This window comes from Neoarius graeffei, chromosome 8 (assembly GCF_027579695.1).
Source record: "Neoarius graeffei isolate fNeoGra1 chromosome 8, fNeoGra1.pri, whole genome shotgun sequence".
In the NCBI taxonomy this organism is placed as follows: Eukaryota; Metazoa; Chordata; class Actinopteri; order Siluriformes; family Ariidae; genus Neoarius; species Neoarius graeffei.
This window is the reverse complement of record NC_083576.1, coordinates 8,861,502-8,878,857: the sequence shown is the minus strand read 5'-3', so window position 1 is coordinate 8,878,857 and position 17,356 is coordinate 8,861,502. Positions and strand designations below refer to the sequence as shown.

General features: G+C 38.3%; 1 protein-coding gene across 2 annotated transcripts in view; it reads left to right on the top strand.

The window, feature by feature from the left end:
• The window catches only part of itga6l (integrin, alpha 6, like), a 52,401-nt gene that overhangs the window by 34,477 nt on the left and 568 nt on the right, over positions 1-17,356 (top strand). For both annotated transcript variants that reach the window (XR_009655192.1, XM_060927246.1), the window contains exons 16-24: positions 187-264; positions 885-964; positions 2,947-3,021; positions 3,194-3,281; positions 10,275-10,454; positions 10,571-10,678; positions 13,823-13,930; positions 14,046-14,144; positions 15,630-15,755. Coding sequence is in view for 1 of the 2 variants with exons in the window: in XM_060927246.1 (XP_060783229.1) it covers positions 187-264; positions 885-964; positions 2,947-3,021; positions 3,194-3,281; positions 10,275-10,454; positions 10,571-10,678; positions 13,823-13,930; positions 14,046-14,144; positions 15,630-15,755 (942 nt within the window). In the remaining variant the exon portion in view is untranslated. The remainder of the gene's footprint in view (positions 1-186; positions 265-884; positions 965-2,946; positions 3,022-3,193; positions 3,282-10,274; positions 10,455-10,570; positions 10,679-13,822; positions 13,931-14,045; positions 14,145-15,629; positions 15,756-17,356) is intronic.

The window sequence follows — 17,356 nt, the reverse complement described above, 5'->3', positions numbered from 1 at the left end:
CGCCACAATATAGAATAAAATTAGAATTAAATTTGAAATTGGAAGAAAAGTCTCCACACTGATGGTGGATATTGTTCTCCAACTGCACTCCCTGAAGTCTGAAGTGTTCTTCATCACAGGCATTACAGTGACTCCATGTTTTCATCTCCATGCCAATCTTTTTTTTTTTTTGTCTCTTTTAAGCAGAAAGTGCAGTGTGACGTGGATGGGCATAAAACGAGAGTGGAATGTGATTTAGGAAATCCTGTCAAAAGAAATGCAGAGGTAAAATATATATTCTATCCACATTCACTGGATATGAGCAATCATGCACTCTGATATTGGCTACTCTACTACTAGGATATCAGCTCATATACCATGAGTAGAGAAAAACAAAATGGCGGAGCATGTTGCTGAACCAACCAAGAATGAAATAAAAACTCTAGTTGAAAACGAAACCCTAAAAAACACAAAAAAACACAAAATATGGAATGAACATATTTGATAAGAACGTATCTTTTTTATTTTATTTTTCAAGAATTATTATTATTATTATTATTATTATTATTATTATTATTATTATTATTATTATTATTATAGCATTTTCCACAAATTCCTCCTGTCATTTTGCCGGTTTGTTTACATTCTAAGCGGAATTGATTTTGTCAGACGTTTTGTATAAAATTTTTATTGATCAAATTCGCAAAAAAAAATGCTCTGTTTCTCAAAATCCTGTGAATGTGGATAGAATAAAACAGTTATTCCACTCAATCTCGTCGTACGTGGCTTATAGCCGCCATCAGTTCATGTACGACTTGATTTCGTGGAATAACTGTTAATTATATTTATTGTATTTACTTACCCTGGTTTTGTTTATTGAATATGATTAATTATTAATTCTCTAGGAAACATTTTATCTCTTGCTAAACACTGATCGTCTGACCCCGAGCATAACGGATGTCAACGTGACACTGAACCTCCAGACGTGAGACACAATATTTAAGTTATTTAACATAAAATTACTCCATAATATAATCTTTAACAATTATTCACTGAAGATGAAGTGAATATCAGTGAATAATAGCTGAGATGAAGTTGAGGTTATTATTCACTGATATTCACTGAGTCTGAGGTGGATAATTGTTTTAGTATAAATACACAGGTGATTATTTAAAAAAATCATATTAAAAAAAATTATTTCAAACTTCAAAAGCGTCATGCAAATGCAATAACGGCACAGACTTGCATCACTTATCTATGCCGAGTCACATAAAATTGTTTGTTTTGAAATCGATTAAATAAATCACAATTCCACCTTACCTTTGAATAGTTTTAGACCAAACTTCATAGCATCTTTAGTGCTTTTAGGAACAGCATTTTCTTTCATCATTTGTAATTCTTCCTCATGTATGGCGATGAAGCGATCAGCCGCCATTTTGCCGAGTCGCTCGAGGTGATTATCGAGACATAGTCCGAATTTCTCGACCAATCAGTGCACGTGATTTTCTATAATCACCTCTGTATTTATACTAAAAATTACATTATATTATATAAGAAGGTCAAGTGCAAAAGTTTGCATACCCTAGGACAAAATTAAGCAACTCTTTGGTGACATTTGGTGTGTTGGGTTTACAGATGTTTCTTTTCATCTAAGAGAATCTGGGAGAAATGTTAATTTCATATGGACTGTGAAAACATCTACAAACAATTCTACTAAATGTTTATGAAATAAGAGCCCGATCCCACAACACCAATAACTATAACTATACCTATAACTACAACTCTGACTCTCCCTCTGTCTGAATTTAGTTCCAGTCTGGAGCAGAAACACCACAACTATAATCCTGACTATATCACTTGGTCCTGACACTCAGGGAAATAAACACATGCAACTTAGGAATAGTCATGGAAGTTTTTTCCATGTAGTAGCACATTATTCCAGGTCATACTGTAAAGCTTGGACTTCAAAACAACCCATGATAAAATACGGAAAGGTCACGAATTATGGAAATCTAATAAAAAAGGATGCAAAATACAGAGTGGTTACGGATTGTAATACGGCTGCATCACGGATGCTAATAATTTACGAATTGGTCATGGATGTTTCAGTATATTACAGATTGATTCCTGAGTTCATATGGATAAAAAATTAAGAAGTAGAAAACAGTTAAATGTTTGGACTACTGAAGTTCACAATTAAAATATCTTACCTTATCAGGTCCAGGCCTGGGGAAAAAAAAATCGCTCCAGAAGCAATTTCACCGATATGGATAAACCCAGGCCTGGGATATAGGTATCGTTATCAGTCTGGTGTGACCACCAACCACATAAATTGCAGGGGACCCATTTATTTATAGTTATTGGCATTGTGGAACTGGGCTGTAAGGCCCTTTGTCTTTATAACAATCTCATACCCTCTGAACAGATTTTAGATCATCTTAGTTCTCTTTCCTTTCCAAACCCTCAAACCATCTCCCATGGTCCACCACTTCACCTCACACAGACCTCTTTCTGAAATCTGACACTTTACGGAAATCTTTTTTGTTTCACCTTATTGGTTATTGTCTTCTTATATTCCCATATTTTATTTTCACCGTCATTTATAATTAATTTGTATATTCATTTATTTCTATTAAAAAAAACATGAGGGGGTGCAAACTTTTGTCCTCAGCTGTAATATGCTCAGAAATACAGGATGTAGTGGTCTGGGCAGTATGTTTTCGAGACATCCTTGCTCAAGCAAGCTGAAATTAAATCATTAGCCATGGTCTAATGCTTTGGGACCAAAAGGTTGCTGGTTTGATTCCCTGAACCAGCAGGGATGGCTGAAGTGCCCTTGAGCAAGGCACCTAATCCCCAGGCTGCTCTGGGTATGTTGTATACTGATCTGGATAAGAGCATCTGCTACATGCCTGGAATGTAATCCCTGAATTCATGATGAGCGTTGTTATATTTATGTTGCTTTAGGATCAGCGTGCAAAATATTTCAGAGATCGTTGCAGAGGCTCGAGTTTTCTTTGAGCTCTATTTGAAAGTGTTTGGGTAAGTACAACTTTCCATTATAGAAAATAAAGTGTCTCGTTATATTGGTTTATGATGCTCATGTGACAGATGGTGTGGTCTTGTGTTGCTGAACTCCTGCCACTCCTCTCCCTGTGTAAACATGCCTCCTCAGGATTACTCACCTCTCTGTGTTACTGCTTTATTTCTGCAGACTGGCCAAACCTTCTCAAGTGTACTATCGAGAAGTGGAGGAGAACAAATCCCATGAGATCGGAGAACCTGTGCAGTACGAGTTTACAGTATGTCCATGACATTTTGTAAAAAGTCTCTTAGATCAGGCATTCTCAAACTTTTTCTAGCTTTCATTTATCTGGGAAATAAATTCCACAAACCCTGAAATATATATATTTCAGCTATTCAAAGAGTAGATTAATTGATAGATATCTTTATTAAACACAAGATCCACTCAGCTGATGCTGATTTCCATTGGATATGTGTATAACAGGGATGAGAATTTTCCGCCGATCGGCGGATTTCCGACTTTTTCAGACCAAAATGATCGTTTTTGAGATCGATGTAAATCCGTTGAGAAATTTTCGGGGGGGGGTATGATTAACGATCTGTGGTCACCTTATAATGCAGACATCCCAAGTCTCCCAGAGCTTCCGGGAGTCTCCTGCATATTGATAGAAGCGAGCAAGAGCGTGCGCGCGCAACATTAAGGTCTGCATCACGCATCTTAGAATGTGTGTGCGCGAGGGAGACTGTGTGCAGTGTTGCCAGATATTGCTGACGTTTTCCATCCCAAAATATGTTCAAAACCTGCCAAAATGCACTTAAAACCACCCAATGTGGCAACACTGCCTGTGTGCCTGTTCATGTAGCGCATGCCAGACAAAGAGCATCCTGATTGGGTTACTCAGCAAAATAAGCCAATCAGCTTTCAGTGTGGGCGGGCTTTTATCCCTTTTCTCGAGGACCGAAGTTTTCAGTTGAGTCAGTGCAGCCTACAGGACCGGCATATCAGAGAGAGAGCGCGTGCCCCAAAAAACGAAAGTACAAAACCCACTTCAGCTCAGATTACACAAAAGAATCTCCCTGTCTAATAAAGTTAGAAAATAATGACAGTTTCGCGCGATGTACTGTTTGCAGCAGTGATTTCAGCATTGCCCATGGTGGCTTAAATGATTGTAAAGGACATGTTGAGGTGAGGAGTGTCATTTCATGTGCATTATATTTAGGCAGAGGTGTCAAGTAACGAAGTACAAATACTTCGTTACTTTACTTAAGTAGAAATTTTGGTACTTTCTACTTTACTGGAGTAATAATTTTTCAACCTACTTTTTATCTCTACTCGTTACATTTTCAAGCATTTACTTTTACTTCATTACATTTATAATAGTCTCGTTACTTGCATTTCATTGCGCCAATCTTTATATTACTTTATTACTTTGTCCACCTAATAAACTGCCACTCAGGGCGCTCCAAGCACACAGCAGTCAGAGCTCTGACTTCGACACCGTTAGTAAATTGCGGGCTCTCGTTCGTTTGTCAGGAGCGGAATCCCCCCCCCCGAACCATATGCGGCATTCTCTTTTCTGAGTCAGGTTAAGTTTACAAACGCAGTTATGGTATCTTGGTGGGTGTTAGTGAGTAAAGTGACAGGTCTTAGCTTAGTAAACGTTATATTAGCTTGTAGTGTGTCGGCATTCCAGCGGCCGCCCTTTCTCTCCTCGCTTGTGTTCAGCCTCGCATTGCTGGAACACAAACATTCTGTTGACTTCTCTCGGTGAGCCAGTAACTAGTAGGGATGAGAAAGTGTTTTTCTTGCATTTTAACTGGAACCTGCTGCCTCTACTGCACGTCCCATATGAAAAAGAAAAAAACTGCAATTTTACAGTAGTGTTAGTGTAGTATTCATTCATTCATTCATTCATTCATTCATAGCATTCAAATACTGTATTATTACTGCCGTTTAGACAGTGAATGCAATGCAACTTTGGACACAAAATGATTGCCAGCATACTGCAAAAATATTGCGTTATACAATATTTTGGACATTACAATGTTTTTTTTAATATATACATTTTCAATAAAAATGGATTGATAACTTACTTCTGAGGTATGAAGTTTTACACCATTGCAACACTTACAGACAACAAGTCATTATTACTTGTGCTCCATGAAACACATTTTAATGGGTCAGGAGGAGAATGTACTGTACGTGGACTTCTAGGCTGCGCCTTTGTCCTTAATAGCATTTTTTCCTCTTTCATTACTTTTACTTTTGTACTTTAAAGTAGTTTAGAAATCAGTATACTTTTTACTTTTACTTGAGTAAAAAGCTTCAGTTGATACTTTTACTTCATGAAAAGTATTTCTAAACCACAGTATCTATACTTCTACTTGAGTAATAAATGGTAATACTTCTGACACCTCTGTATTTAGGTCTACAACAGGCTGTCATGAAAAGACCAAACTTATTGAAGATTTCCGTAAAGTAACAATGTATGAATATACATCATATATATATCAAATACACGTCATATATAAAAGTGTGTATCTTTTTATAAATGAGGTTAGCTTGTCTAATGTAGCATGTTGGGGAGAATCATAGTATCATATCTATATTTCTGATAAAATTTTAGGTATGATACCGTGTATAACTCTCCTACTTATTGCTCATTTCATGAGGGGGAATTGCTGGGATGTGCCGCGCGGGAGCGTCTGCCCACATTTTTTTAGGCCGAGATGAACTTATAGTTTTTGATTTAAAAAAAAAAATTCCAATTTGTAATGCCCATTGTACATGCCTGTTCTTTAACTCAAAATCACCATCTCGATCTTCAAATTGACCGTATGGTATCTGTATTACATTACACAACATCCTGTCCAGATAAAACCTAGTTAGTACACACAACAGTTGAAAGGGAAGTGATGAGTGATGTTGAATGTTGCCTGCTTAATATGCAAGACCTCCTGCTACCATGATAACATCAGAAGAAAGCTTCAGAGAATTATATGACAGAACTTTTTTCTGGTTTGCACTTCATTGTAAAGGATTAGAATATTCAAAGACATGAATAGCTAAAATGCAGAAATATAATACTGTAGAGCTCGTTTATATTAAAAGGTGCATTGATTTTTTGAAATCATCAAATGTGAATTGATTAAAAACAAGTCTCTTGTACCATATTAACCATTTTCACCTGGTAGTCCACCAAGAAGGGGAATTTATTTTCAAATACATTGCAACTTTTTGCTGATAAAATTAATGGTTTTGGGGTTAAAAAAAAAAAAAGCCAAAAATCATTAGCCCCTGGAACCCCTGGGCCCCGCCCCCTTGGGCCATGGGCCCCGCCCCCTTGGGCCATGGGCCCCGCCCCCTTGGGCCATGGGCCCCGCCCCCCTGGGCCATGGGCCCCGCCCTGGTTTTTTCAGACTTTTTAAATATTTTTCATTCTCATCCCTGGTATAAACTTATGCTAACAATCTAGATCTGCATTATTAAATTCATAAAATATATAACTAATAAAATAAGTAATATATAATATTTCTGAGACAAACATTATGATCATGAATAAAATTTATATTCCATTGATAAAAATCTCATTTATTAGAGTCATAGTGCTTTTTAATCTACCGAACCAGTTGACATTTAAAAAAAATAAAAATAAGAATGATTTTGAATTATTGAATTAAGATAAGATAAACTTTTCATTCCTTGGTGGGGAAATTTACATGTTCCAGCAGCTCACAGATAGAAAGAGTCAGGAATAGACAGTAACAAAAATAGAGTGCACTAAAAGTATAAAAAATGATAAAGTAAAATAAATAAAAAAGTGGAAAAAACAAAACAAAAAAACCTGTTCAATTGAAGAGGCCAGTCACACACAGTGAAAAACTCAACTGTAAATATTACATGCTTGATAAAGTTGGGTTGTGATTTTCACCACTCTAACTAACTAACTAACTAACTAACTAACTAACTAACTAACTAACTAACTAACTAACTAACTAACTAACTAACTAACTAAAAAAACAAAAACCCACAGATCACTACGGGTCCTTATATCCCATACTGAGAACCACTGTCTTGAATTCTGCATTGAATATTTTTAAGAATTATTATTATTATTATTATTATTATTATTATTATTTTTATTATTATTATTATTATCCCATTTCCACTTCAGTGTAAATGGGATCTTGAAATTGCTTAGGTTTAGTGTACACGTCATAGTAGTAGTTAGACAAGGGTCATTTCTCGCTCAATTTTCAAGATATCTGGGTGAAACTTGGTGTGCTTATAGGTAGTGACCATCTGTGATCTCCATATCATGCATGACATCACATGGCGCATGTCATCATTTTATGACATCATAAAGTTTTCAGGAATGGCTATGAATGGGACCACCTGGTACAGTACCAGGACAAGCTAGAGAAAATTCTTTCATGCTCTTTCATTCTTTCCATGGCTCTTGTACACTACCGTTCAAAAGTTTGGGGTCACTTTGAAATGTCCTTATTTTTGAAAGAAAAGCACTGTTCTTTTCAATGAAGATCACTTTAAACTAATCAGAAATCCACTCTATACATTGCTAATGTGGTAAATGACTATTCTAGCTGCAAATGTCTGGTTTTTGGTGCAATATCTCCATAGGTGTATAGAGGCCCATTTCCAGCAACTCTCACTCCAGTGTTCTAATGGTACAATGTGTTTGCTCATTGCCTCAGAAGGCTAATGGATGATTAGAAAACCCTTGTACAATCATGTTAGCACAGCTGAAAACAGTTGAGCTCTTTAGAGAAGCTATAAAACTGACCTTCCTTTGAGCAGATTGAGTTTCTGGAGCATCACATTTGTGGGGTCGATTAAATGCTCAAAATGGCCAGAAAAATGTCTTGACTATATTTTCTATTCATTTTACAACTTATGGTGGTAAATAAAAGTGTGACTTTTCATGGAAAACACTAAATTGTCTGGGTGACCCCAAACTTTTGAATGGTGGTGTACCTTAATACTTTTTTGCACTCATTTAACCTCTGACCTTGACCGTTTGACATAATTAGGTCAAAGGTTACTTATGCGTTAAATCGCTATTCCTCCCTCATTTTTTCATGAATTTTCACCACATTGGGTACAGAGAACCCATTTGGGGGGCTTCAAAACAGTTCACATCAGTTAAGCGATTTGACCCATTTTCATTGAGTTACGTGACCTTGAACTTGTCAATTAAGTGTCTCTGTAGCAAAAAGTCAGAGTTTTGTATATTTTTTCATGGTCTTTGAGCTAGGCTTGCTCCTTTGCCATAGAAAAACACACTTTAATGGATATTTATAGTTTTGACCTCTTGACCTTTGACCTAGGTCAATATTACTGTAGGTCACATATTTTCAATGGCCTATATCTCAAAAACAGAGCAAGATAAGGCCATAGTTACTATTAACCATGAATAGGAAGTCATATATAGGCTTTCATTTGGGAACATTGGTTTTGCCTTGGAGTGACCTTGACAGGTCAGATCAATGATCTGCATATTTTTCACTGGCCTGCATCAAGAAATTGGTGAAAGATAGGAACTTAGTTAATATTATTAACCATGGAAGTATTATATACTTTTCCCTTTGTCATCAGATTCCAGACAAGTGGCCTCATTTCTCTCAGTTCTGTGACCTTGAACTTTGTCCCAAGGCCTCAGGTGTGGAAATGGGATACCACTGTACCCTTGGCACAGTACCTCTAATTATTATTATTATTATTACTACATTTTCATGTGATTCCAAGTTATGGCAAGTGTTCATCAGAGGTAAATCCATTAACCCAAATCAAACTTAAAAAAAAAAGGAAAAATCCTTCCCTGATCTTTACACTAACCCCAGATTACATCTCAACAATCCCTGCTGTCTCTTGTTTGTTAATAATGTAGATATAGGCACATCATTTTTAAAATCCTTGAGTATAATGTGTGATTTAAACTGGTCAGGGTTATAAGACAGCACCCCCTCTTGGTGACAATTTCTTTAATTTCCACACTCTCACCATGCCATAAGCAAATTATATTCCAGGCATTTAGCAGAAGCTTTTATCCAGAGCGATGTACAACATACCCAGAGCAGCCTGGGGAGCAGTTGGGGGTTAGGTGCCAAGACCAAATAGATGTGTTTCAATACCACCAATGCCAGTAACATCAGCACAGAAGGGACTACCATCAAACAAGTCTGTGATTTTACATACTTGGGGTCAGTAATCAGCACAGAAGATGTAACAAAGACAGACATCAAGAACAGACTGGTAAAGGCAAGAGCATCATTTCATCAGCTCAAGTTCATTTGGAAGTCCAAGCAGTACAGCTGCAAGACCAAGATCCACATTTATAACAGCAATGTCAAGGCCATCCTTCTATATGGGAGTGAATGCTGGAGAGTCACCAAGTTCAACCTGGAAACATTATCCAGTTTCCACCATGGGTGTTTCAGGAGGATAAACAGAATATTTTGGCCCAACAAGCTCTCTAACAAAGACCTTCTCCAGCTCAGCCAGACCACATGCATCGCTGGCGAAATACAGTATAGACGACTTCGATGGCTAGGACATGTGCTGAGGATGCCACAGACAAGTATTGTGATGGTTGCACTGCGATAGACCCCACAAGGCAAGAGACCAAGGGGCAAGCCAAGGAACACCTGGCAAAGGACAGTTGAAGCAGAACTTAGGCAAACTGGGATCACCTGGAGTGAGGCTGAGACCAAGGCAAAAGACTGTGCCGGATAGAGGGATCTTGTGGAGACCTTATGCTCCAGTGGGAGCAAAGAGGATAAGTAAGTAAGTCTTATCCAGAGTGATGTACAACATACCCAGAGCAGCCTGGGGAGCAGTTGGGGGTTAGGTGCCTTGCTCAAGTGCACTTCAGCCATTCCTGCTGCTCTTAGGAATCAAACCAGTGACCTTTTTGTCACAAAGCTGCTTCTCTAACCTTAAGGCCATGGCTTCAGGTCAAGGTCATTTCACACACAATAATATTCCATCATCTAAGTTTTTTGAAGGTGTTGTTTAGTTGGTGAAACACAACTGACTACAGTAAATGAATATTCTAGTGTGTCGAAAGCTATAAATAGCAATTTAACAACACGCCTTTTGTCCAATTTGGATTTGGGATAGGCTCCCTGTCCAGGATAAAGTACTTATTGAAGATGGATGGAGGGATGGAAGGATGAATGGAACACATTTGTGTTATTGATACACTTTATTATACAGTAATTACAGTCTCTGATCACTGTTGCGAATTCAGATCAGTAACATGGGTCGACCTCTGAAGTCCTTCGCCTCGGTCACCCTCAACATCCAGTGGCCAAAGGAGAATAAAGAAGGCAAGTGGCTCCTGTACCTGCTGCAGATCACTGGACCGAACAACCAGATCATCGCATGCAGTCCAGCCTCAGAAATCAACTCTCTGAAACACACTCAGGAGGTCAAGGACACTTCACACACCACACTGTATCAGTGTTTTTATCCATCCTGCCTCATCTGTTATTCTCATTTCCCCTTCCTGGATCTCAGTGACTGGACTTTGTTGACTCTGTGCAGGTGGTGTTCAGACGAAAACGGAAAGCAGAAGATGAAGCGAAGATCTCAGCTCTGAGCACTGATGGACTCCTGTCCTTATTTGGAAGCAAGAGACATTACAAATACCTGGTAAAGTTTTTACACACTTTTTATTAAAGCACAGTGGATGGGTTAGAACTTGTGCTGGAAAGAACGACAGCAGTTTACACACCTTTGGCAACAGAAGGAATGGAACACATAAAACACACCAAAATTTCTGCCGTGCCAATATGGCGCAGTATAGAAGATGTTCGTGGAGGCTATTTTGGTTTAGTATGTCAGTAAATAACTCTTTCCATAAATGTGAAATAAACTTCACATTCTCAACAATTATACATTGGAAAAACATCAGCAACACTTTTAAAAATCTGTTTATTTTTAGTTGTAGGCTATGCGGCATGTCCGCCATGTAAGTCGTGGTGTGATATTGTATTAAAAATGAAAAGATAACGTATTAGAACAAGTGCTAGACGGCCTTTCGATTTCATAAAATCGGTGAAATTTAGTTCCCTCTGAGATTCGGTCATTGTGATACATGTTTATTTCTGTAATACAGTGGTGCTTGAAAGTTTGTGAACCCTTTAGAATGTTCTATATTTTTGCATAAATATGACCTAAAACATCATCAGATTTTCACACAAGTCCTAAAAGTAGATAAAGAGAACCCAGTTAAACAAATGAGACAAAAATATTATACTTGGTCATTTATTTATTGAGGAAAATGATCCAATATTACATATCTGTGAGTGACAAAAGTATGTGAACCTCTAGGATTAGCAGTTAATTTGAAGGTGAAATTAGAGTCAGGTGCTTTCAATCAATAGGATGACAATCAGGTGTGAGTGGGCACTCTGTTTTATTTAAAGAACAGGGATCTATCAAAGTCTGACCTTCACAACACATGTTTGTGGAAGTGTATCATGGCACGAACAAAGGAGATTTCTGAGGACCTCAGAAAAAGCGTTGTTGATGCTCATCAGGCTGGAAAAGGTTACAAAACCATTTCTAAAGAGTTTGGACTCCACCAATCCACAGTCAGACAGATTGTGTACAAATGGAGGAAATTCAAGACCATTGTTACCCTCCCCAGGAGTGGTCGACCAACAAAGATCACTCCAAGAGCAAGGCGTGTAATAATCAGCTAGGTCACAAAGGACCCCAGGGTAACTTCTAAGCAACTGAAGGCCTCTCTCACATTGGCTAATGTTAATGTTCATGAGTCCACCATCAGGAAAACACTGAACAACAATGGTGTGCATGACAAGGTTGCAAGGAGAAAGCCACTGCTCTCCAAAAAGAACATTGCTGCTCGTCTGCAGTTTGCTAAAGATCACGTGGACAAGCCAGAAGGCTATTGGAAAAATGTTTTGTGGACAGATGAGACCAAAATAGAACGTTTTGGTTTAAATGAGAAGTGTTATGTTTGGAGAAAGGAAAACACTGCATTCCAGCATAAGAACCTTATCCCATCTGTGAAACGTGGTGGTGGTATCATGGTTTAGGCCTGTTTTGCTGCATCTGGGCCAGGACGGCTTGCCATCATTGATGGAGCAATGAATTCTGAATTATACCAGCGAATTCTAAAAGAAAATGTCAGGACATCTGTCCATGAACTGAATCTCAAGAGAAGGTGGGTCATGCAGCAAGACAATGACCCTAAGCACACAAATCGTTCTACCAACGAATGGTTAAAGAAGAATAAAGTTAATGTTTTGGAATGGCCAAGTCAAAGTCCTGACCTTAATCCAATCGAAATGTTGTGGAAGGATCTGAAGTGAGGGGTTCATGTGAGGAAACCCACCAACATCCCAGAGTTGAAGCTGTTCTGTATGGAGGAATGGGCTAAATTTCCTCCAAGCCGGTGTACAGGACTGATCAACAGTTACTGGAAACATTTAGTTGCAGTTATTGCTGCACAAGGGGGTCACACCAGATACTGAAAGCAAAGTTTCACATACTTTTGCCACTCACAGATATGCAATATTGGATCATTTTCCTCAATAAATACATAAATGACCAAGTGTAATATTTTTGTCTCATTTGTTTAACTGGGTTCTCTTTATCTACTTTTAGGACTTGTGTGAAAATCTGATGATGTTTTAGATCATATTTATGCAGAACTATAGAAAATTCTAAAGGGTTCACAAACTTTCAAGCACCACTGTATCTCACAAAATATCAGGCCATTCTGTGGCTGGGAAGTTATTTAATTTGAGGGGATTAAAGCAAATAAATGTGCATGAAATCGCTCGCTTGGTGCAGTCAAGCAGACAGAGGAAGTCCGTGTGCGCATGCACAGGTTTACGGTACCTTCTTCTTTTGGGTTTTACAGCAGCTGGCAGCCACAGTGTTGCATTACTGCCATCTACAGGTTTACCTTTGAGCGTGCATTGACAGTTCCATCATTCTGTCGCTAAACGAACAGCTGATCACACCGAGGTGCTCGCTGACCGCCCATATTTATTAGTTTGGTCCTGCATTTCCTTTCCTTCGTTTATAACATATCTTTTCTTCTCGCTTTCTTTCCATTACTGTCATCAGTCTTTCACATTTCTGCATGACCAGGCTATTAAACAATCCAATATTTCTTATATATTGCGATCTTTCATTAATAACTAGTTTGTAGCATTTACCATTGATAAAATGTTCACTGCAGACTCATGTGGTTTTTGCTTTCTCATCGCTTAGATCAGCCCGGTTTATGTTGGACAGCAATTGATGTCTACGCTCCATGGACAACTCTCTTGTTTTTTTTTCCTCCTTGATTATTTATAACTGCTGGAATTCTAAAGAACTTACAAGTCCCCTTGTATCGAATAGAGTTGTGCCCACATCCAATTACAGCACAAAGAGTAGCATAGTGAAGAAACTAAAGGAATTCTTGAGCATAACAACCTCTCGAGGATATCTTCTCTAGTAAGTGTGCATCACGTGAGTTTGTGTATATCCTCCAACATGGCCCACTTCTGGGTCAAAGCCTCATAGTTATCATAATTAGCTATGACGTTACATGCAAACAAAGAATTGCATGCATTGAAATTTGCAACTTGCTATCTGTTGCAGAGGATTCTGGGAAGGTTGATCCGGCCCCTTTAACCCTTATATCCTGTTCACTATCAGCAATAGAAGTACTGATCATACGTCATGCTGACTTTGGGCAGCTGAAACAGAGGAACAGAGCAGTACAACACACCACCTCACATCAGCTATTTACTCTTTCTCTGCTTATTGTAGAAATGTGGTGATGAATTAAAGTGTGTGGAGCTCAGATGCCCCCTAAAGGCAGCAGACAGAACTGCAGTTACTCTGCACTCACGACTTTGGAGCAAAACTTTTGTTGAGGTGAATTGGACTGAACTTGCATGCGGTCAGATTTTTTTTTTGTGCATAAAAAAATTAGTATTTAAAATGGTTTCATTAAATAGTGTGCAAATACTAAATGTGATTTGTTGAACAGGAATACAGCTCCCTGAATTATCTGGACATTGGATTAAACGCTTCTCTCAGTCTCGATGGATCTCAGAAGAACATCAGGCTTCAGGAGTCTCAAACACAGGTATAGAACTAAACGCACTCTAGTTTAGCAGAAGCAACAACTAAAAGTGTTGTCCAACTGCAAATTAAAAATGGAACTAAACTGGAACATTGGGGTGTGGATGAGATCTGGACTATTTTTCTACCAGTTCAAGATAGTGCACAAAGAACAAGTCATGCTGAATGATACAGATATTACTGTCATTAAAGAACAGCATAAAAAAGATCTTAATACACTGGAAGCTCAGTAAATATCTGTCTTGGTCACTTGAAACGAATATCAGGTCAAGGTCAAACTTTAGGTGATGTTAAGCTTGATAAAAAATGATCCTGAGCATGAAAAAAACTGCTAAATAGGATTTATAATATATGCATATGTATATATGTGTGTGTGTGTGTGTGTGTGCGCGCGTTACGGTGGTGTAGTGGTTAGTGCTGTCGCCTCACAGCAAGAAGGTCCGGGTTCGAGCCCCGTGGCCGGCGAGGGCCTTTCTGTGCGGAGTTTGCATGTTGTCCGCGTGGGTTTCCTCCGGGTGCTCCGGTTTCCCCCACAGTCCAAAGACATGCAGGTTAGGTTAACTGGTGACTCTAAATTGAGCGTAGGTGTGAATGTGAGTGTGAATGGTTGTCTGTGTCTATGTGTCAGCCCTGTGATGACCTGGCGACTTGTCCAGGGTGTACCCCGCCTTTCGCCCGTAGTCAGCTGGGATAGGCTCCAGCTTGCCTGCGACCCTGTAGAACAGGATAAAGCGGCTAGAGATAATGAGATATATGTGTGTTTAAAATATATTTATGAATACATTGCTATTGAAATGGCCAAGATCCATGACAGATGTGGATGAAGAGCAATTTGTCTACAAATAAATAAACTCTATAAAGTTTAAAGTCATACATGAACTGATAGCCGATGAGCCGCATAGCACGGAGTTGGTTATAATCCATGTACGACGAGATTGAGTGGAATGACTTTTATTCTATCCACATTCACTGGATTTTCAGAAATGGAGCATTTTTATTTTCATTTTTTTGCAAATTTGATAAATAACTTTATACAAATAAGATCATTTCCACTTAGAATGTAAACAAATCGGTGAAATAACAATAGCAATTTGTGAAAAATGCGATAATAATAATTCTTGAAAAATAAAAAAAAGATACGTTCTTACCATCAAATTCCATATTTTGTTGCTTTTTTTGTATTTTTGGGGTTTTGTTTTCAAGTAGAATTTTTATTTCGTCCTTGGTTGGTTCAGCAACACACTCCGCCATTTTGTTTTTCTCTACTTACGGTATATGAGCTGATATCCTAGTCGGAGAGTAGCCAATCAGAGTGCACAATTGCTCATATCCAGTGAATGTGGATAGAATAAATACATATTATTATTAATTAGTGTTATAATTATAAGTTGCTCATCTATCATGATATATGTAAATCAATTAAGCTGATGCAATTATATTAAATCTCTTTCTCTCTGTGTGTGTGTGTGTGTGTGTGTGTTATATGCAGGTGAGACTAACAGTGTTCCCAGAGAAGAAGCTGACTTTTCTCAGTCGAGTCCCCTGGTGGGTGATATTGCTCAGTGTGGTGCTCGCACTGTTACTACTCAGCCTCCTGATCTACTTCCTGTCCAAGGTAATAACACTGTGTATGTAATACTCTCTCTCTCTCTCTCTCTCTCACACACACACACACACACACACACACACACACACACACACACACACACACACACACACACACACACATATGACTCTTTCCCCCACTATTTTCTTGGCCACTTTCCCCCACCAGCCAACTCTCCATCTCCCTCAAGCATGCTCAGTTTTGCTCTCTCGGACTCCTGATGGCGTTGTCATGATTCAAACTCACAAATAACTGTGAAAAATATTCTTATAAATAAATAATGAAAGCTATTTGGTTTTACCTGCAGAAAAAAGCAACTGAGAGCCAAAGTACCTGGAAGAACCAGAACAGGTTCTCGAAGTTGCTTGGAAAAACTTGCCAGTTGATGTTTTGATGAATTTGCATGACTGTTTATCTGAAAGAACTCATACAGTTTTACAGTCACATACTGATTTTGCTTCATCTGCTGTTGGATGCAGTTCTCTAAATCAGCCAATCACGATGCATCAAATCATGCAGATCCAAATCAAGAACTTCAGTTAATGTTCACAATGTTCAAACATCCAAATGGGAAAAATTGTGATCTCACAGTGAAGTGTGACTTTCTTTCTTTCACTGTGGCATGGGTGTTGGTTTGAGCCACATGGAGCATGAAGGTTTGAATATTTCAGAAACTGCTGATCTCCTGGGGTTTTCACTCCTCACACAGTCTCCATACACAGAATGGTGCGAAAAACAAAAAACACTGAGTTGAATGAGCGACAGTTCTGTACACTATCGTTCAAAAGTTTGGGGTCACCCAGACAATTTTGTGTTTTCCATGAAAAGTCACACTTTTATTTACCAGCATAAGTTGTAAAATGAATAGAAAATATAGTCAAGACATTTTTCTGGCCATTTTGAGCATTTAATCGACCCCACAAATGTGATGCTCCAGAAACTCAATCTGCTCAAAGGAAGGTCAGTTTTATAGCTTCTCTAAAGAGCTCAACTGTTTTCAGCTGTGCTAACATGATTGTACAAGGGTTTTCTAATCATCCATTAGCCTTCTGAGGCAATGAGCAAACACATTGTACCATTAGAACACTGGAGTGAGAGTTGCTGGAAATGGGCCTCTATACACCTATGGAGATATTGCACCAAAAACCAGACATTTGCAGCTAGAATAGTCATTTACCACATTAGCAATGTATAGAGTGGATTTCTGATTAGTTTAAAGTGATCTTCATTGAAAAGAACAGTGCTTTTCTTTCAAAAATAAGGACATTTCAAAGTGACCCCAAACTTTTGAACGGTAGTGTAGGTGGAAAGTTTCTATTAAAGCGGCCAGTGAGGGTAGCTTCCCATTTGAAATACCTCACAGTTAAAAAACAACCCCCCCCCCCCCCACACACACACAAATGTATGTATTGTTTTGATTTTAAATAGTGTATTCTTTAATAATAAAGATTTATTTTCGGACAGCAAAAAAAAGAAAAAAAAAGCTCATGCTGCTTCAGCAAAAACCCTCTTGTAGTAGCAGATGAGTGGATATTTATTTTGTTCATTTGCAAGTTCACAGAGATTCACATCCTGCAATCCTGCCTTGTTTATTATGAACAGAATCTGTC